Below are 20,709 nucleotides of genomic sequence, written 5' to 3' on the forward strand. Positions count from 1 at the left end.
TCATCTGCGTCATGGACATTTTTCCAAGATGACATTTACTACACGTTTATAGTCACTAGTAGCACTCTCCCCCAGTGTGTGTGTGATGTATTTAAAACGAGAAACGTGATACATATGTTAGCAGAGACAGCCTGGATGCAGTGAGGTCCTTAGGTAGTATTGTCCTGCCCTCCTCCAGGGGTGGCAGGTCTCCTTTTGGGCAATAGGACTTCTCCACAGGTGTTCAATTTGTAGTTTGGGACTGCCCCAGGGGCTTCGGATGGAAGATGTGTTATAAAACTGTTACTAATAGCAAAGTCTGAATGCTTCCAATTCTGTTCCTTTCAAGATATAAATTGGTTAGAAGTCAGACCTGGGCACAGGTCCTGCATATGACTGTTACCAACCATCCACACCTTGGTGGAAAAACCTGAGACCTGTGCCTTTAATAGCTTTGGACATCGCTGAATAACAGAAGATATCTCTGCTGAGAGGAGCAAGACATGGCTTGCAGGGAGGAGCTCCACTGTGCCCTCAAGTCTTACTGTGGCCCAGGACATACAGACAGTGCACTGTGACCCAGGACATGCAGGCAGTGCACTGTGGCCCAGGACATACAGACAGTGCACTGTGACCCAGGACATGCAGGCAGTGCACTGTGGCCCAGGACATACAGACAGTGCACTGTGGCCCAGGACATGCAGGCAGTGCACTGTGGCCCAGGACATACAGACAGTGTGCAGAGCCATTCACTGACATCTCTGGGTTATTATTTCTATTTTATGGAAAAGAAAAAGTTGAGCCTCAGAGACAGGAAGCCTGCAGCTGCCCTCAACCCTCCAGTGCCCACTTGTATCCCAGCACCCAGGAAACAGGGCTCCACATCAGCATCCTGATTCTGAGATCCTGGTCTTCAAGGATCCGTGGCACTCACTTCTTTACCTGCTGTCAGTGAGACCCTGTATTTCATGTCTCTACCTACTGTCCCTAGACCATAACTTAGCGCATGCCGCTCCTGTAGAGCATCACCACCCCGTGACTCGAAGTGCCTGAGACAAATGCCCCATGCCCATCCTGCTTTTTCCTCCTTGTTTGCGGTGGCACCATTGGGAGGAAAACACTAATCCTCTGGGAATTAACGGGATAGGATGCTAGTAAGCCATGTGACCCAGTCCTACCAGTGAAGTCTAGGCAGAATTTCACAGGGAAAGTGTCCCTTCTCAGAGCAACCAACACAAGAAGGGGGGGGGATCTTCTTCCTTGCTGACTGGATGCTGATAGCGCAGGAGCCATCTTGGGATAATTAGGATGGTGATCACGGATAGGTAAGACCTGTGATGTTGCAGGTGGTGCCTGTCTCTGGCCCTGGCATCACATGTGCTCATGTACATCTTACAGACAGGAACCAAAGCTTGGAGAGAGACATGACCTGTTCTAGGTCACAGTCTGGAAGAATACTGGAGTTGGGGTGGGCACAACATGGTGCTGTCCCCCATCTCCTGGGCACCGGGTTCCCAGGCAGCCAGGCCTGGCTGGAAGGAGGAGCGGGTTACCTCGGTGTGGGGCTGCTGTCACTGCCCTTGCAGGAGCCAGAGTTGCTGCTGCTGCTGAGGGAAGAGGCACCGTAGGCGTCCCGCACACTCACAGGTGGAGAAGTGCGCCTGGAGGCGGGGAGAAGAGGCAGCTGCTCATTCTGGCTGGCGGGCAGCTGTGGGCACTGGGCGAACACAGCCAGGCCGCTACGGCCTAAGGTGCCCCCACTTCGGGTTCATCACGGGAAGAAAGGCAATGGGGAGGGACACACACACAGACAAGGGCGACAGAACAGACAGTGGACATCAAGATAGAAAACCGGAAGGTGGCTGACCCTCCTAGCTCCCCAGGGTCAAGAACAGAGGCTAGACAGGGCTGTGGACAAATGGTGGGCCCCAGGGTCTCTCACAGCCCAGGAAGGATACCCATGCATGGACTGAAACAGAGGGGAGTAGAATGGGGCAGACAGGAGGTGACTGGAGGAGGGACCCTCAGGGTGACAGTCAAAGGAGAGCGGCGCAGGGACAGTGATGGCGGAGCTGGTGCTGATGGGAACCTTCAGATAACTGTTGTATCCACCATGTCATTTAGGTCCTTAAATAGTTCCTGGAGGTGGCATGGATCAGCCAGCCTATTTTAAGGATGGGGAAACCGAGGGCGCAATTTGCTTAAAGGCACACTGCAAGCCCTCCTGCCTCGGAAGCTCAGACTCTAGCCAAGGGAGACTCACCTGCGAGATCCAGCAGAGGCCCGTCTACTTCCCGGCAGGGACATGGCCATGAGGCTGCGGGTCCTGGTTAGCGGTGGGATGGGCGGCGTTCCCGGGGCTGAGGAGAGAGGGCGGGTTGTGGGGGGCGTAGGGAGGGCAGGGCCGGGCCATGTCATCCTCTCACTGGGGCCACTGCCTGGCATGGCTTCTCTTCTTGCCCTTCGGCCCACAACCCAGAATCAAGCGAGAACGTGTAGGCTAGGCTGCAGGCGGCTGCCTCTGCCAGTGAATTCAGTGGGCTTGGCACAGACTGCCACCCTGGTTTAAAGTCTCAGTTAGCTCTCAGAGCCTCAGGGGTGGCTAGGAGTCATCAATCCAACCCCAGATCTTCCAGGTCAGTGATGGTGCCCAGAAGGGTGAAGACCCCACCACAGTCACGGGGACAGCAGGACAAGGGCCTCCTGTCCACCAGAGTAGCAAAGCCTGCTTCCCCCCAGGTCCCTGCGCCTCAGACCCTGCCTCCCACATCCAGTCCTCCCTCCGTGGCAGGGGCTGCAGGTCAGAGGACCCCTGGTGCAGGAGTAGGAGCCCCAGATTAGGCCGGGCTGGTCTCGCTGACCATCGCCTTCCCAGTTGGCACGTGGTTCGGGGCTTCCTGGCTACAAAGGAGACAAGACAGACGGACATACCAGCACACGTGTAGAAAGATAAATGGATACAGACAAAATAGGTCATTCTGAGATGTGTCACACACGTCCATGTACATGCTCAGGCGCCTGCCCACAAGGCAGGACAAGCAGCCAGGTCCTCTGACTCCCATGCTGCGTGCACACAGGCTAGCCTCTGCCATACAAACATGCATGCTCATTTTAGTGCGTCACAGGAAACTGAGCACAGGCTTGATGCACCCGAGGCCAAGGTCAAGAGAGCAGAAGCCCTCCCTAGTTGCTGAGTGTTCCACGGTGGGTTCTCTAGCAAGCAGCATTCACATGTCCAGGAGACTTGAGAAGAGGATGGGTGGACTCAGCCCCACTGACTCCTGTGCTGCGTCCTTAGGGTGTTCCCTTGAGTAGGGATTTCAGTGTCAGGGACAGCTCTGCAGGGATGTCTCCAGGAATGTGGAGGAGGGAGAGGCCCCATGCGGAGGGTGTAGCTGTCTGGGATCAGGGCTACACTAGATAGACATCCGCCCAGAGCTCCCTTGGGTCAAGGGAGAGAAACCTAGGCTCCCTACAGCCAGTTTTGAGCCAGCCCAGAGGTTGTAGTCATGGACTCCACATTCAGAGAAGGAACTGTAGACAATAGCCTGGGAAAGCTTAGCTGAGAATGCCATGCCCTGGACTTCTGCCCATGCTGGGGAAGAAGCAGCCACCAAGCCAAGCCCCACTGCATACCAGCCCGTGCTACACGTGTACGTACATTACGCCATTGACTTCTCCCAAAAACCCTATGAGGAAGTGCTGAGATTAGTGCCCTCTTACAAATAAGGAATCAGGGCCACCATGCGCAAAAGGGCTTGCCCAAGTTACAGCCTAGTTGTGTGGCAGGACCAGCATTTGAACCAGACTGGCATCATCAGATACTGAGATCTCAACCCCCAGAATTCCTGACCCAAGGACTACCTCCTTCCCACGTCAGGGTCCCCAGGAGCTTGCTTCTCCTGCACAGTAGTGGGGCCATCTCCTGAGTGGACAAAGGCACTACTCAGATGACCAGTTTCCTGGCTGTGATACAGAACACAGCCTGTTCCCCTAGAGGGCCTGGACACAGCCAGCATTGTCTGCCCAGAGGTGTCAGATGTAGGAGCCGCTGACACCATGCCCGTCACCTGAGCTGCCCACCTAGCTTGGCACCACTTCCCATCCACCAGTCTCAGTCACCCAAGCAGAGCCTCTGGAAACTTCAGGGCCAGAGTCACGGTGGGGGCCATGGGCAAGTACAGGGTGGGGCGTCTGTGGAGAGCATCCCTGTCCAGAGAGGTACTCAGGGGTCCCTGCCTGTCGGGCACAGGAGGACCTTGTGGGCAGCTAGGGTAGAGTAGGTAGGGGGTGGTAGCTTTGCTCATGCATGGACAAAGCTTCGAGGACTACCCCCCACAGAGTGAATCCCTCTGAGGACAGCTGGCCTGCTAGCAGCGTTCTTTCATCTGGGCCCTTGCTAGTCCACGTCGCCCTGGCTGCACTGGTCATGTTCTCATCACTGCCTGCCTCCTGGCTCTAGGCGGGCTGCAGGGAGGAGGCAGCACATTCAGAAGGCCTCACCTCCCAGAAGGCTTACGCCCCAGCCGGTTTGGGTGAGTGTGGCTGAATTGCTGGTGGATTAGGTGGAGCTCAAGGCCTAGGTCTAGGGAGGCAGGTGAGAAAGGCTAGACTGGAAGGCATGCGGCCCCGGTACAATGCAAGCTTTGTCCCAGCTGTCTGCTACTACCTTGCTTGGCAACCCCCTTCTCCCCCCTCTTGCGTTCTCTTTTCCTTCCTCCCTGGCTGCGGGTGGGAATGGGGTGGCATTTGTACCCGGAGGCAGCTGACAGTCTCCTGGGAGACCAGGACCAGCCGTTAGGGCAAAGTGGAAGTGGCATTTCCCCTGCTGGGATGGGACCTCATAGGCAGGGGACCTCTTGGGAAGGCAGAAGCCATCCAGACCCACAGGGCACCCCCCTCAGGATCCTGCTCAGAGTGTGTGTCCTATGTCTGCTTGGCTCCTCCCTCTCACCAAACCCCTAGAGAGGAGGCTTGTTGCCACGGTATTTATCGCCATGCCGCCTGTTCAGCCCGGAGTCCCACAGGCCTGTCCCTGGGCAGCCAGAGGCGGCCACTTGGAATGGAAGATGAAAGGAAACTCTAAGCCGTGGAAGCAAGGCCAACAATCTCTCATCCCTTCAACCCCAGGAAAGCCGCCCTCTCACACCAGTGTCCCTCTTTCCCCACTGCGCACTCTCCATAGCAACCGCACAAACATCCACCTCTTTGATTGGTCGTCTCCACCCCCAGTGCTGCCCAAGGCCCTAAAATGGGTAAGAAGAACCGTAAGGATGCAGAAATAGGGTCACACAGATCTGGGATTGAATTCTGGTTCTTGTACTCTGACTGCATGCCTCAGCAAGTCTGGCTACAGCTGGGCTTCAGCCTTGCATCTGCCGTGAGCTGCAGCTCCTTCTGGGCACTGCGAAGGTAGCATGCAGCAGTGCATGCGTATGGCATGGATGGGTGCTCCGCACATAAGAGACACCAAACAGGAGCAGACAGTGCTCTGGAAGTAGACACTTGAAGTGTGATGTGACCTTCAGAAAAGAAACACATCCAAGACATTTTGGGGGCTCCAGGAAGGTCAAGAAAAGCCTCTTCCAACCAGAAACTCGTGATGGCTCTGGAAGGATGAGTGGGAGTCCACCAGTGGGAAGGCAGGGGCAGCATGGGCAAAGGCAGTAAATAACTCAATGACATAGTTGCTCGGAAGCTGGGGTGCCTGGTGAGGAACAGTGGGAGCGGGCTACACACAGCCTGGTTAGCCAGGGTCTTGTCCAGTGGGCCACAGGGAGGCATGCGATTGTCCCACAAAGGAGAGGGGCACATCAGATGTGCTTACGAGAAAGCCCTGGGTGGGGAGCCCTTGTAGAGTGTGTTGGGAAAGGATAGGACCAGAGGAAAGAAGACCAGGTTGGAAGGCAGGGGTCTCAGCAGCATCCGGAAAAACAGAGAAAGGACCTGGACCCTGTTTGAGATCCATCCAAAGCTCATGGTGATGTGAAAATAAAGGGAAAACATTTAATTCTGGTGATCAAGTCCTTTCCACTTACAATAGTCTCCTCCTCCTCTTTTTCTTCTCCCTCCCCCTCTGCACACGGTGTGCACAAGTGTGTGTATGTGTGCACATGCACATGTGTGTATGCATGCAACAATAGCTCTGTTTGCCAAAGCACCACTGTATCTCTGCTTGAGCTCTCTGCTGGCCTATAGCATCCTTCCCCAGAACTGGATGCTCTGCAGCCTTCCTACAGGGACCAGCCCTCAGCCCTTCTTAACTCCTTAGCTGAAGCTCCCTGGTGTATTTCATAGGAACAAATACAATCAACATATAATATATTGGTTTAAAATCTGTGTTAGATCATGGAGCTAGACTAGATGGTCTCTGAGGAACTCTGAGTTCCATATTCTGATTCTGGGGATGTTTATGAAACAAGGGATTTGCAACTGATGATTTCTTCTTCACTGACTAGACTCCTGGGTGGCAGTTTCCCCAGCTTTAAGATTAGAAAGTGCATCTCTTGGGAGATACTGGTATCTTACTCACTAGGGGAGCAGCCAGGTGCTCAGGTCAATGTCCCAGAATATACCTTTGAAGGTGTTTTTTTCAAGGCATTAGACATCAACAAAAGAAAAAAGCAAGCCTGAAATCCCAGAGAACAGAACAGGCCGAGCTGGTGACTCAGCCCCCAACAGCTGTGCAAAGCAGAGCATGGCAACCAGAGTCGGGAGGAATCCCATCTCTGCCAAGGCAGCAGCAGAACCTGGAACATTCTTCCTAGGCAAACACAGCAACTTGTGCTCCTTGAATACTAATGCAGAGATGGGAATGGAAACAGCCTGGACATCTGCCAGCAGCCACCCTTAGAACACCAGCGCAACTCCACCAGGGTGATGGGCAAAACTCTGCATGCTTCAGGACGGCCTCATCCTCCCCCATCAGCACCAAGTCCAGCCATTCTGCACTTGGAAAGGGGAGACACTTCTCCAGCTCATTTCCTGTCTCTGGCACAAGCCACCCCCTGGACTGAAACCACTCAACGGAGCCATTGAATTCTACTTTCTCACTGTGGCAAGCCCAGTATAGTGGCTGGGCTGTTCTACAACTTGGCCGAATGCTGCAGGGGTTCCCAAGGCAACCAGGAAAGGCCTCCAGTGACAAGTCTCAGACGCCTCAGCACGGGTCCCAAGCCCTGATCTACACACCACCTAAGGGAACTTATCTCTGGACTGCTGAACACAGCGCACCCAGGCTTCCTTTTCCATTTCAGCCAGTGGGGTCCTCGTGTCTGTTCTACCTGTGGAAGGTGGGCTGACCAACCCTGACTGAGAGCACTGGGGAGGAGGAAAGTAGCCCATCCCACAGGCTGGCCCCAGGGCAGAGTAAAAGGGAACAGAATCTGCATGTAGAGGTACCCCTCATTCTGCCTGTCCGTTTGTCTTTCCCTCTCTTCCCCTCTCCGGCAGAGTGAGGTGAACAGACATTTCACAGTCTCCCTCACCCAGCAGGCTAACACTGCTTAAGTGGCACAAGATGGATCCCATGCCCACCTTTCATTGTGCTGAGAAGTTTTGTCACAGGGACAGAAACTGACCAACTAGAAAGTCTGAAGATTGTGCATGTGCGCGTGTGTGCACGCGCTTGCACACGTGCATGCGTGTGTACATGAAGGCCAAAGTTGGTTATCTTCTTCAATGATTCAACGTTACCTTTTGAGACAGGATTTCCCACCAAACCTGGAGCTCTCAGTTCATTTAGACTGACTAACCAGCAAACCCCCAAGTTCATCTAGACTGAATCTCCAGTTCATCTAGCCTGACTGGCCAGCAGACCCCAAACATCTTCCATTTCAGTCTCCCAGGGGCTGGGATTACAGGTGTACACCATGCTCTCCTGGGGATTCAAACTCAGGTTCTCTGTCTGCATGGCAAGTACTTTACTGACAGCCATTTCCCCAGGAAGACCATTGTGGTTTGGCTGTTGTTTGTTTTAGAACTCTTTAGTTTTTTAATTAAAAGAAATTTACTCTTATTATGAATATGAGTTTTTACATGTATATATGTGCATCATATGTGTGCCTGGTGCCCATGGATGGCAGAAGAGAGCATTGGATCCCCTAGAATGTAGTTACAAATGGTTGTGAACCACATGTGGGCACTGGGAACCAAACCCAAAGCAAGAAGGATTTGGGGACTGAGGATGTAACTTGGTAGCAGAGGGCTTTCAGAGTATGTGAGGGGCCGTGGGTTAACCCCCAAGCACTGCCCAACTGCCCCCAAACAAGAGGGGCGACTACAGGTTAGAAATTTGTAATATAACTTCATCTCCACTAGGATGACTATCAGAAGACGGGGCACAAGTGTTGTGAGCGTGGAGAAACCCCCACGCAGAGCTGGTGTGGCTGTGCAACGGTGACCCTGCTATGGAAAACAGTTTGGAAGTCCTCCACAGAGCTCAACAGGATTGCCTTCGAGCATGCAATTCCACTACGAGATAGATTTCCCAAGGAATGAAACAGGCATCGAAACACTGTGCGCAGGGTGGATGCAAACACTATTCCAACAGCCAAGGGTGGGGAGATCTACTGCTTGTCAGTAGCTGCAGTGAGTGCTGCACAGGACATCCACGCACCAGGACTTCAGCCGCAGAAGAGATGAGGTAGTAACACAACATGGATGAGCCCCTAAGACACCGAGTTAAGAGAAAGCAGTCAAATGTAAACACCAAGTACTGAATGACTCTGTTTACACAAAATACCTCCATGGGTGAATCCATAGAGACAGAAGCCACTTAGTGGTTGTCAAGAGGAGGGGAAAATAAACAGAGAAACAGCTGCCCACAGGAATGGGGCTTCTTAAGGGGGATGCTGCAGATACTTGGGGATTAGATAATGGGGTGGGTTACACAATTTTGTGCGTGTACTACAAATCTGGGGATGGTACATTTTCAAAGGGTGATTTTTATGGTTTGTGAACTGCATTTTAATAATAAAAACCAGTCAAAACAGATCCACATAATCTCCATTTTTAACGAATAGTTGCTAAAGGATAGGCATGGTCAGAAGGGAGGGAATGGTCTGGAATGCTCATCATGGGCATCAGGGCAAGAAAGAAAGTCAGTTCTCTGCCCTCCCGAGACCAGAGAGAAGCATGGCGCCTAGACTGCTTCTGAGGAATTCTTCCTGCACCTTCTCCCTAGCCTGAGTAGGACTGTTGCCATTCGTGTAAACAAAGCAGAAGCCCTATCCGGAGACGGCTGCTCTTGCCTCTCCTAACAGTACCTTCTATCTACAGCCTAGGCACCACACAAGCAGTACTCCTCAGAGTGGCGATCTGGGGCCTCTCTTCTCTCAAGTCCAGCTTCTTCAAGCACTTGGGGTAACTTCTTGTCCACGTCAGTCTCTTTGGAACCCAACCAAGATAACAAAGGGAGAGAGGTAATTCTTGGGAAATTGGAATGCTTCATCCCATTACCTCTCAAAGGGATCTACCCTTCTTTATGGATAATCTGTACACCTCTCAGAGCCTGAGAAGCCATGAGCTGATGCTGAAGTTACAAGCACCCTCTCCCAAGGACATCTACCAGGGCAACGTCTGGCAGGCCTCCTACACCGGAGGTAGCAGTAGGAGAACCCTGGGTCCACTCCTTCTAATGCCAGTCGCTCCGGGATAGACACTCTGCAGATAACAGGGAGAAGTATGGGAACAGAGAGGTCATGGTGACAACTTCAGCTTGGTAGCTATCTTGGTAAATGATTCCCAGCAGATGGAGGCCCCCAGCAGCCCTGGCCACAGCATATGCTTTCCCTGGGCTTCCTCACTGATAGAGCTGTCAATCTCTGCAGCTCCGCCTCTGCCCCTCCTCCTCTCAAGCAGCACAGGAAGATGTTGATGGTGGGCCTCCATCTCCATGGTTTCTCTCTGCTCTTTGGGCCTTGGCTCTTAGGATCCTGAGTTCTCACCAATACTTAATGCCAGAATCTATCCCAAGTACCAACAGAGGCTAATGTGGTCTCAGAAACCTAGGATGGGAAATACCTCAGAGAATTTGTCACCATTTTATCCATTCAGAAATTAAAATCCAGCAAGGGCAGGTAATTTGTTTGCAGTTGCCCAGCAAGTGGGAGACAGAGTCTGGGCTGGCAGCTGGATTCTGGTGAAAGGCCTTCTGTCCATCTCCTTACCCATTCTCATTTAAAAGCAAACCTGAGTTCAATAAGAACAAAGGAGAGATTTTTCTAAAGGAAGAAACCTTTGGAAGAAAGCTGAGGGGTAAGACAAGTGCTCTTCTAACTTTAAGGCAGACCACACATGATTAGAAGGTGAAATTGAGCCTCATGAAAGAAGAGGCCACTACACAGGAGCACGGGGAAAGAGTGGTTTAATCTCAAGCTTCCTGCCCACTGATTTAAACAGAGAACTTGTGACCAGTCTTATGTATGGTAGTGAGGAACATGGAACAGGTTAATGCTTTGGGAAAAACAAAGACATTCCTTAAGCAAGTGTTAAAGGAAGAATTTCTGCATAGGATTTGCTTGGGAGTTTATAGGGAGAGAAAAGAACTCACCCAAGCTAACCTTCAAATGCTGTGTTTTGTTCATGGGGCCTGTGTAACAGGGACCAAAGGGATGTGAAGATGTCAGCAGGTCTGCCTGGGATCACAGCCCCTTCCCACAGAGACAGCCCTCCACCAATCAGTGATTAGAGAGCCACTGCCACCTGGGGAGGCCAAACCAGGACTGTCACATTCCAATGACCAATCTCCCTAACTCCACCAGCATTTCATGACACTCGAGTTCAGTGATTCTCAACCTTCCTAATGCTGTGACCCTTTAATACAGTTCCTCATGTTGTGATGACCCCCTACCGTAAAATTATTTTCATTGCTAACTGTAATTTTGCTACTGCGAATCATAATGCACATATCTGATATGCAAGCTATTTGATGTACAACCTCTGTGAAAGGTTCCTTCAACTTCCAAAGGCTGAGAACCACTGCTCTAGTCCAATGGTCATCTTTTCTCGGCAGGAAACCAAGGACTTGTGAAACCCACAGTGCGAGCAATAGTATCAGAAGACGTGACCCAGCTTATCTTGATCCCATGAGCACTCATGGTATGCGGCTTCTGCTGGGAGCCAAGCCGTATCTGTGTCCCTGAGGCCTGCGGGCTGAGCAGAGATGTGGCACGGCTCACCCAAGTATGCCCAGTATTGTCCACGAGCCATGAGGCATGCCCGTCACTGCAGCATCCTCCTCTCTCCTCTGCAGCTGCCAGCTGCCCTGCCTGATTTACAGCTGGCCCCTGTGCAGCTTATTGCTGGTAGCATTTCCCACATCATGCTGAACCCTTTCACCTTCAGGAAGCTCCCTGGCTTTCAGCAAGGCCCAGCATCACTCATGCTTGCTGGACGAGGGCCAGGGACCAACAAACCCGTCTCCAGAGAAGCTGTCTGGCCTCTTGGTTTTGTCAAACATTTGTAACACTTTAAGTCAGGGAATCTGCAAATACCCAGTCCCTACTTGAAAGTCTCTTGTCTCAGAAGTTTATTCATGGAGAAACCAACTAACTTAACAGAAACAGCATGGTTCTGGGATCAACTGCACCCGGGTTTGGGCTCCTAATGCCACTGCATATGTCTAAGTCTCAGGTACCTTTTCTTTAAATGGGGCTGATTACAACTGGACATGGAATAGCCATCACCAACGACATCAGCAAAAATGCCTGTTTCATGCTGGTAGAGCCCTGACACAGAGGACGCTCTCTAGAAACAATAGACTCGTTTACCTGAGTCTATTCCTTTATACTTATTTCAGATTTATTATTATTATTGTTATTATTTAGTGTACGTGGGTACATGCACACACATAGAAGACAACTTTCAGAAGTGGGTTCTCTCTTTCTACCCTGGGATCCATAGACAGAACTCAGGTTGTCAGGCTTATGAAACAAGGGTTTTTACCTGTTGAGCCATCTCACTGGCACTATTTGACTATGTGAGTGTGTGCGTGCCTGTGTGTGTGTGTGTGTGTGTATGCGTGCGCGCGCGTGCGCGTGTGCGAGCGCTCACACACACTCTGAGTGTAGGTACGTGTATACCTGTGTGTACACAGAGGCCAGAGGTTGGTATCACGTGCCTTCTATCACTCTCCAGCTTACTCTTTGAGACAGGGTCTCTCACTAAAATGTGGAGCTCACCAATTATTTGTCACTCAGCTTTAGTGACACCTACCTCTGTTCCCCAGTGTTGGGGTTACAAAAGTGTATCACTGTGGCTGGATTTTGTCCTGGGTGCTGGCATCTAAACTCGGGCCCTCATGCTTTACTGACCATGCCATCTCCCCAGTCACTTTCTTCTTTTATTTTTTCATTATTTTTTATTACATTTTTTTTTAGAAAAGAGCTTGCTTCACAAGTCAATCCCAGCTCCCTCTCCCTCCCCTCCTCCCACACCCCCACCTTCCCCCCCCAGCCTCCCACCGTATTCCTACTTCCTTCTGGAGATAGGGGATCTCCAGAGTCTGTCATTTCACTCAGGGCAGGGTCTAGGCACTCCCCCAAGAGTTCAGGCTGAGAGAGCATCCCTCTTTGTGTTATGGACACATGAAGTCCATTTGTATGCCAGGGATAAACACTGATCTACTGCCCAGGGCCCTATAGGTTGCCCAGGCCTCCTCACTGACTCTCACACTCAGGGGGTCTGGATCAGTCCCATGCTGGCCTCCCAGCTGTCCGTCTGGGGTCCAGGAGCTCTCCCCCTTGTTCAGGTCAGCTGTCTCTGCTGGTTTCGCCAGCCCATTCTTTGCCCATTTGCTCATCACTCCTCTCTCTCTGTCACTGGGTTCTAGGGGTTCAGTTCAGTGCTTAGCTGTGGGTGTTTGCCTCTGCTTCCATCAGTCACCAGATGAAGGTTCGAGGATGGCATATAAGGTAGTTGTCAAGTTCATTATCAGGGATGGGCATTTAAGGTAGTCTCTCCAATATTGCTTAGCTTGACAGTTGCAGCCACTCTCTTATTAAAAACACCTTTCTTGTTTTATACATATGGGTGTTCACAGCTGTGTACCATGTGCATGCAGTGCCCCTGTAGGCCAGAAGAGGGCACTGAATCCCCTAGGAGTTACAGATACTTGTAAGCTTCCATGTGGGTGCTGGGAACCAAACCTAGGTCCTCTGGAAAAGCAGCTGGTACTCTTAACTGCTGAGCCAACTCTTCAGCCCCACATCAATGTAACTCATATAGTTTATCTTTATCCCAGTCCTAATTCTTTCTGTGTGTGGATATGTGTATGTATGATGTACATATATATCATGTGAGTTTGTACACGTTTGTACACATGTATGTGTAGAGACAAACGTTTCTTCCTCAATCATCCTCTACCTTATTTTTCTGACACAGGATCTTTCACTGATCTGAGAACACACAATTAGGCTATACTGGCTGGCCAGTGAGCTCCAGGGACACACCTGCCTTTCTCCCTAGCACTGGGATTGCAGATACATGCCACTGCACGTGGCTATTCCATTGGTGCTGGGGGGGGGTGTCACATGCTTAACATTGCATAACACTTATTTTACTGACTGAGCTATTTCCCCAGCCCTCTTAATTCAAAATCTCAATGTGCAATGTTAGAACAATTTGTACTTCAGAGGTTCCTGAAGTATAATGTGTGTGTGCATGCGTGCATGTGTATGTGTGTACATGCATGTGTGTGGTATACATGCATGTGTACATATGACAACTAGAGGTCAACCTGGGGTGTCATTCCTCAGGAACCATCTGTCTTGTTTATTGAGACAGACAGGGACTTTCTCACTGGGACTCAGAGCTCACAGGGTAGTCAGCCAATGACCTGTTTTCAACTCTCCAGAACTGGGATTATAAGTGTGTGTCACCATGTTCAGTTTTTCACAAAGGGTTCAAACTCATGCTCGCACAGCAAGCACTTTAATGGCTGAGCCATTCCCCAGTCCAGCTCCCTCCAAACATTTATTTCTTTTCACTTTGGTTTGGGGGGGGGAGGAGGCAAAAGAGAAAAAAAGCCAGTAACTGTCTAGCAAACAATGATACTCCAGGACACCTCCACTTGGGTGTAAGATAACACTCCAAGATTAACATTCCTGAAAGCATCCCTCCGGACAATGCCTCCCGTCTTGGGACCGAAGCCGAGCCCTTACTTTGGTTATCTAAAGTCCTTTACGCCTTTTCTTCCCACCATCTCCCGTCTTGGGACAGAAGCCCTTACTTTGGTTATCTAAAGTCCTTCACACCCTTTCTTTCCACCATCTCCCGTCTTGGGACAGAAGCCCTTACTTTGGTTATCTAAAGTCCTTCACACCCTTTCTTTCCACCATCTCCCGTCTTGGGACAGAAGCCCTTACTTTGGTTATCTAAAGTCCTTTGCACCTCTTCTCCCCACCATCTCCCGTCTTTGGCCCTTGCTACTGCCTCTCTCGTTCACTGCACCGTCTCACACGTTCCCACCTTTGCACGTGCCCGCTCTGCTGCCTGGAACGCTCCTCTCCCACCTTGTTCCTCTCTTTCCTCTCAGGTCTTTGTTCCAAGGACATCTTTTCAGTGCACGTCCTTTAATACGACACAGGCTCCCATCCGCCAGCATTCCTCTCTTTCCTCTCACACGAGTCTGTATCATCCTTAGCAGCCACTAATGTATTTATCCACTTATTTGCCTATTATCTTTGTAAGTACCAGGAGGGTAAAGATACACGCCCACTTTGTTCTTGACTGTGTTCCCAGTCCTTAGACTAGTACCTACTATCTGCCCAGTTGTACCTACTATCTGCCCAGTCCCCGATGCAGACTTGCCGGATGGTATGTCAGTCTGCACTTCCTGGGGTGACGTGAGCTTAGCAATGGAGGCGGCTGGGGTGCTTCTCTCACACGCTCACAGTCCCTTCCGCTGACAGTGTATTGTGCAGAGGGTCATCTTTCCTTCAAGGCTCCTTGGTAGAGACCTGAGCACAAAGCCAGTAGCTGGGTCTTGGGGGCAAGGATGAAGGCGGCATTTCTAAAAGCATGCTTACTCATAAGGAGCTGGTGCTCCACCACCACTGTCTCCATCCACCTCCACTCCCCGCAGCAGAGGGATTGTCTGGGTCTCAGAACTCGTTCTGGACGCCCCTCCACATGACTTCGCTGCTCCTGTGAAATCCAACTAGTCTACCAGCAATCCCAAAGCCTGACAGCAGCCCTCAGACAAAGAGCAACACCTAATGATTACGCCTGATCCTCATAATCCACGGATTTTATATTTGCAAAGTCACCCACTTGCTGATATTTGTAGTCTGAAAATTAATACTCTCAGTGCCTCCCCAGTCATTCACAGACAGGCATAGGTGACAGAAAGTTTGAGTTACTTGACATCTATGTTCTCAGTGGACCACAAGGCATCTTCTTAATGTTTTCTAAAAATGATTCATCTTTTGTCTGCATATATGTCTGCTCACCATGCACATGGAGGCCACAAGAGGGCATCTAGACCCTGGAACTGGAGTTACAGATGGTTGTGAGCCACCATGTGGGTGCTAGGAATTGAACCTGGTCATCTGGAAGAGCAGCCAGTGCTCTTAATTACTGGAGCTGTCTCTCCACACCAACAAGGTAGCTTCTTGGTTGACTTCTACTGTAAGCACAAGACCTAGTCAAGATCTATACTTAGCCAGATTTTCAACATTTTTGCTCGTGATTTCATGGTTAAAATGACTTCCCGCAGCCTTGTGTTAAAAAACTAGGTGGTGTTTCTCTGCATGGGAAGGATCTTTCACAGAGAAAGACACTGGTCAGAAACACTTCACTGAGGCATGAGCCATACTGTTGGCTGTATGTCTGCGGACATGAATCAACATGTATTAAATAAGACATACTTAAGCAGAAACACTCATGAGCTAAGGTTATGTGTGGGTGAAAATGTGACAGAGGCCTGCAGAAACCTAACCCTGTGATCCCCTAGACAGATGACAGTCAGTTTATTAAACACAGCTATTTTTCACAGATATGCATATGATGGATTTAGTTGAAGCTCACGTGTTCCAGGCTTCATATAAAATGATGCCATTAGCACTGGCACTGGGGGTCTTTTGCAGTGCCAGAGGTCAGGTGATGATAAGTCAAGACTCCATGAGATTCGATCTCAGCCCAAGGTAGCTGCGGGCCCTCAGGCCAGTCCCTCTCAGGACCGGTTTCCTTAAATGTACCAAGGTGAACCACTGTCATGCCAATGATGGACAGTGCCAATCACAGATGGTCACATGAAGCATGTCACAACTGGGGTGGGACTTCCAGCAGGTGGCAAGATAGCCTTTGAAGACTAAGTATTTGGCCTGAGCAAGCACGAAGGCCAAACAGAACCAAACCTTCTATCTCTCCTCCTAGGCTCTGCCATGCACTGGCTCTGGCAGTGACTGTCCATGAAAAGTCGATAGCTTGAGGGTCAGAGTCAGGTGTTCAGATGTCGGCACCCACAGAGAACCCAAACCTATACTGTAAGCAGTGTCACACTACAGGCCACCCCCTTTTGCCTTGTGTCTGTACACAGTGACCATTGATAAATTAAGAGATTTCCTAATTATGTGAAAACCCATTATTTCTGTCTTATTTTGAATAAATCAAAGACCCTACAGCTCTGTATGAATGTTTCAGAAAAGCAATGGAAGTAGAAGCTGTGAAGCTGACAAGAGCTCTCCTGATTGGTCTGGTTGCTTTGTTAGCTGTCTGACAGAGTAGGACTTTCTGCTCTCTTCTAGAGATAGTCTATAGACAAAGGATCTGAGCCTGGGGTGCAGGAAGGCACTTGTCCAAGACCCCAAAGCCATCAGTGGTAAAGCTAGGATTTGGAGCTGATGCTTGTGGTTTAAAAGCCGGGTGCTGTGATGTACAGTGAGCTAGGCTGGCCCTGCAGTGTTCTCTCACCTGCCAGAAGCTGGTGAAAATGCTGGACTGGGCTGGAAGGGCCAGGCCACTAGGGCTGCGGAGGAAACAGAATGCAGTCTGGCTGCTCCAGGCAAAAGCAGCTGGTGCACACCATCCCCACTCAGTAAAGCTACTGGTCCTTCACTGGTTTTTTTTTGACATTGGACTCTAGCATATCCCTCTCACCTGCTTTTCCTAAGAGTTATCACAGGGACTCTGGTATAGCAGGAAGACGATGTGAACTGTCCTAGGTTAGCACGGAGCTAGGAACCTAACTCTCAGCTGAGGACTGGACGTGAACCTCAGCTGCCCCTCCTCTCAGCTGCCCCTCCCGGACAAGTGAGGGTCAGCTACAAAGACCTGTTTATAGTGATGCCTGAAAGAAGTCACAGTTCCTTACAAACCAAGACACTGGGAAACACACACCAGGAATGTCCCACGCTGCAGCTTCACTTGGACTAGGTCAACTTTTGTCTTTTGGGGGCTGGGTGTTGTGTAACCCAGACCAGCCTCAAACTCAATTAAAACTGAGGCAAACATTGGACTTTTGATCCTCCTGCCTCTACCTCCCAAGTGCTGGGATCACAGGCGTGAGTTACCATGACTAGATCTCTTTTAAGCTAAATATAGTAGTGTAAACCTTTAAAAGAATCCTCCTACCCAGCCACCTCCTACCTCACCCCCTACTAAGCACAATACTTTTTCCTTTTATTTTCTAGACAGGGTTTCTCTGTGTAGTCCTGGCTGTCCCAGAACTCACTATGTAGACCAGTCTAGGCTGGCCTCAAACTCATCAGAGATCCTCCTGCCTCTGCCTCCTGAGTGCTGGGATTAAAGGTGTGTGCCCCCATCATCTAGCTAGTATGGAGTATTTTTGTAAGAAGAGTGTAGTTACTGTTTCTGCATGGTTCTAACCATAGTATATATATACAATTTTCATCTTTTAAAAATTTAACATGCTTTAAGAATTGTCCATATGGCGAAGTCTTTATAAAAGGTGTTTTGTGGGGGCTGGGAAATGACTCAGTGGGTAGAGTACTTGTGCAAGTGTACAGAGCTGTTGGGATCTCCAGAACCCATGCAAATGTGCATCTGCAGTCCCAGTGCTTAGTGAGAAGGGAGTGGAGGCGGGAGGATCCCTGGAAGCTTGAGGGCAAACAGCCTGGCAAATGCAGCTGCAGCAAGAGTGAGGACTGCCGTCCAAGGCTGAAGGCTGTCCTCTGCCCTCCACACAAGTGCTGGGGCACGGCTGTGCCTATGCTCGCACACATGAACATGCGCCACATGCCCACATTTACAAAGACACATGCACACTCACATGCATACATGCACAGTGTTTTATGGCCTGCATAATCTTCTATCACTGGTCCACAGTGGCTAACTTCCCTTTCTGCTCAACACTAGTACACGTTCTCATTATCAAAACCAGTGCAATAATTGCTATCTTTGTCCATAGCTATTGTGCTATATTTAGTGTTATTTCCTCAGGGTGGATCCCTGGGTGGATTCCAGGATCAACAAATCTGAACATTCCACCAAACTGCTTTCTTGAAGGATAGGTCGCCAGCTGACTCCTCCCACCCATAACATCTGCACAATGGTTAGAATTTCCATCTGGCAAAGCCACTGGACCTGACCAAAGTCTCACAGGACAAATTCAAGCTCAGACACAAGAGTCATTTGATACAAGTTTGCTTTCTATTTTCCCTTGTAGCCAGTGTGGCAAGGGGGGGATATTATGGCCAAGCTCAAAATTGACCTAGTCCCCAAACTGAAAGGGAACCTGCCACCATGGTCTACCCACCTCCAATCACAGCACCTCCCAGTGTCTCACGACACTTACCAAGCATGTGTGTCTGATGTGTCTCGGCCTCCTCTACCAATAGTACAAAGTATCAAGGCACAGGTTGGGAAGGGGCTTGGCACATGAGCCAGTGTTTCTGCAGGTGTCAGAAGGGAGCCCTTGAGCAAGGTTCTGAAGAGTGCATAGAAGCTGAGTGTGGAGGGACTCTGCAAGTTTAAGTGTGTGCGTGCGTGCGTGTGTGTGTGTGTGTGTGTGTGTGTGTGTGTGTGTGTGTAGAGGTTAATGTTTCAGAAAGCTGCGGTGGCTGTGAGGCCTCCCACAGTAAGAACAGAGGGGCCACGGAGATCAAAGCTGGGCCAGAAGGTGTGTGGGTGTGAGCGAGTGCTGGTAGGTTTAAAGTCAAGTCAGGGTTAATGCTGAAGTCAGGGTTAAGTCATAACCGATGGCCTTGAGCCAGAGATGAGGAGGAGAGGCTCCAGTGGAGCAGGTAAGAGATGGTGAGACATTTAAAGGGGCCGTGGAAGCTAAAACAAGATGAGAGAGGAGAGGCCAGGGCAGACATGACTTCAAGAGGAATTTAGGAGGTCAATTCTTCAGGGCCCGGAAGAGATGGCTTATAAAGGACAGAGAGAAGAGAGGGCCTGTGACGATGCCAGGCCTCCAATGGACACTAGTCATGGCCTCCCGGTGTTCCGACCTCCTTCTCCCTTGTTAGCAGAATCCAAATGTTGTTCAAGGATGGCAATGTCCCCGGCTCAAAACATCGACACTAACATCCCCAACCCTGAATGCATGTCACAGTGGAAGCTCCCATCTGTGAACCATGGGCAGCAACTTTTCGAGCCTGAGAGCCTGGCCAGCTGTTCATCTGCAAAGGGCGAGCAAGAAGGGGCATGCCTTCAAAGGCAGGGAGTCTCCCAATAGGGCTGGCTGCAGAATCAAGATTTAGCAGACATCTGCTGGAAGGGGCTAAGTAGTCTACAGATGGCCTGGGCATCCTGAGATTCCCCAAAGAGTTACTCTGGGGACCAGGAAGGGGGTCTGTTCTTCTGGGGTTATAGTCTGGGCACCTACCACTGCCCGTGGCACACATCTCTTGATCTCTTGATGCATTCGTATCTCCATCTATAAAGTGAAGGTTCTTCTTGCCTCTCAGACCTGTTGTGACATCACGGCCTCACCTCTGTGCCTGCTTCCCAATCACCTTGACTGAGTTCACGTGGAGTCACAGCTTTGCCTCTATACATACACACTGAGTGCAGCCCAGCCTCCTCCATACACACACACTGAGTGCAGCCCAGCCTCCTCCATACATACACACTGAGTGCAGCCCAGCCTCCTCCATACACACACACTGAGTGCAGCCCAGCCTCCTCCATACATACACACTGAGTGCAGCCAGCCATCCTGACCTCCATACACACTGAGTGCAGCCCAGCCTCCTCCATACACACACACTGAGTGCAGCCCAGCCTCCTCCATACACACACACTGAGTGCAGCCCAGCCTCTTCCATACACACACACTGAGTGCAGCCCAGCCTCCTCCATACACACACACTGAGTGCAGCCCAGCCTCCTCCATACATACACACTGAGTGCAGCCAGCCATCCTGACCTCCATACACACTGAGTGCAGCCCAGCCTCCTCCATACACACACACTGAGTGCAGCCCAGCCTCCTCCATACACACACACTGAGTGCAGCCCAGCCTCCTCCATACATACACACTGAGTGCAGCCCAGCCATCCCCCACCTCCATACATATACACTGAGTATGAAACTCTCATTGGCCCTGGAGGGTAAGTCACAGACTAAAACAATATTTGAAAAATGTAAGTATTTGACAAAGAAATTAGTAACTGTAAGAACTCAGTTGTTAACTCCTTTTATAGGCAAAATATCTGAATAGACACCTCTCCAAAAATGATACCCAGGCTGTAAACAAGCACAGGGAATGTTCCCGCCATTGGTCATTAGGAAAAGCAAATGAAGGTCACGAGAGGCATCCT

The 20,709-nt window shown here is 50.5% G+C and overlaps 1 protein-coding gene across 10 annotated transcripts in view; it reads right to left on the reverse strand.

Moving 5' to 3' along the window:
- The window catches only part of Snph (syntaphilin), a 42,536-nt gene that overhangs the window by 9,829 nt on the left and 11,998 nt on the right, over positions 1 to 20,709 (reverse strand). Inside the window, exons 2-4 of one of the 10 annotated variants that reach the window (XM_040746471.1) lie at positions 3,641 to 3,668; positions 2,243 to 2,339; positions 1,533 to 1,640 (exon numbers count right to left, since the gene is read on the reverse strand). In XM_040746471.1, the coding sequence (XP_040602405.1) occupies positions 1,533 to 1,640; positions 2,243 to 2,292 (158 nt within the window). In that variant the 5' untranslated portion in view covers positions 2,293 to 2,339; positions 3,641 to 3,668. Of the gene's footprint in view, positions 1 to 1,532; positions 1,740 to 2,242; positions 3,669 to 20,709 lie in introns of all 10 variants that reach the window. The other 9 variants (XM_013115218.3, XM_040746468.1, XM_040746467.1 and 6 more) reach the window with 9 other exon arrangements.

This window comes from Mesocricetus auratus, unplaced genomic scaffold, assembly GCF_017639785.1.
Source record: "Mesocricetus auratus isolate SY011 unplaced genomic scaffold, BCM_Maur_2.0 Super-Scaffold_100004, whole genome shotgun sequence".
Taxonomy (NCBI): domain Eukaryota; kingdom Metazoa; phylum Chordata; class Mammalia; order Rodentia; family Cricetidae; genus Mesocricetus; species Mesocricetus auratus.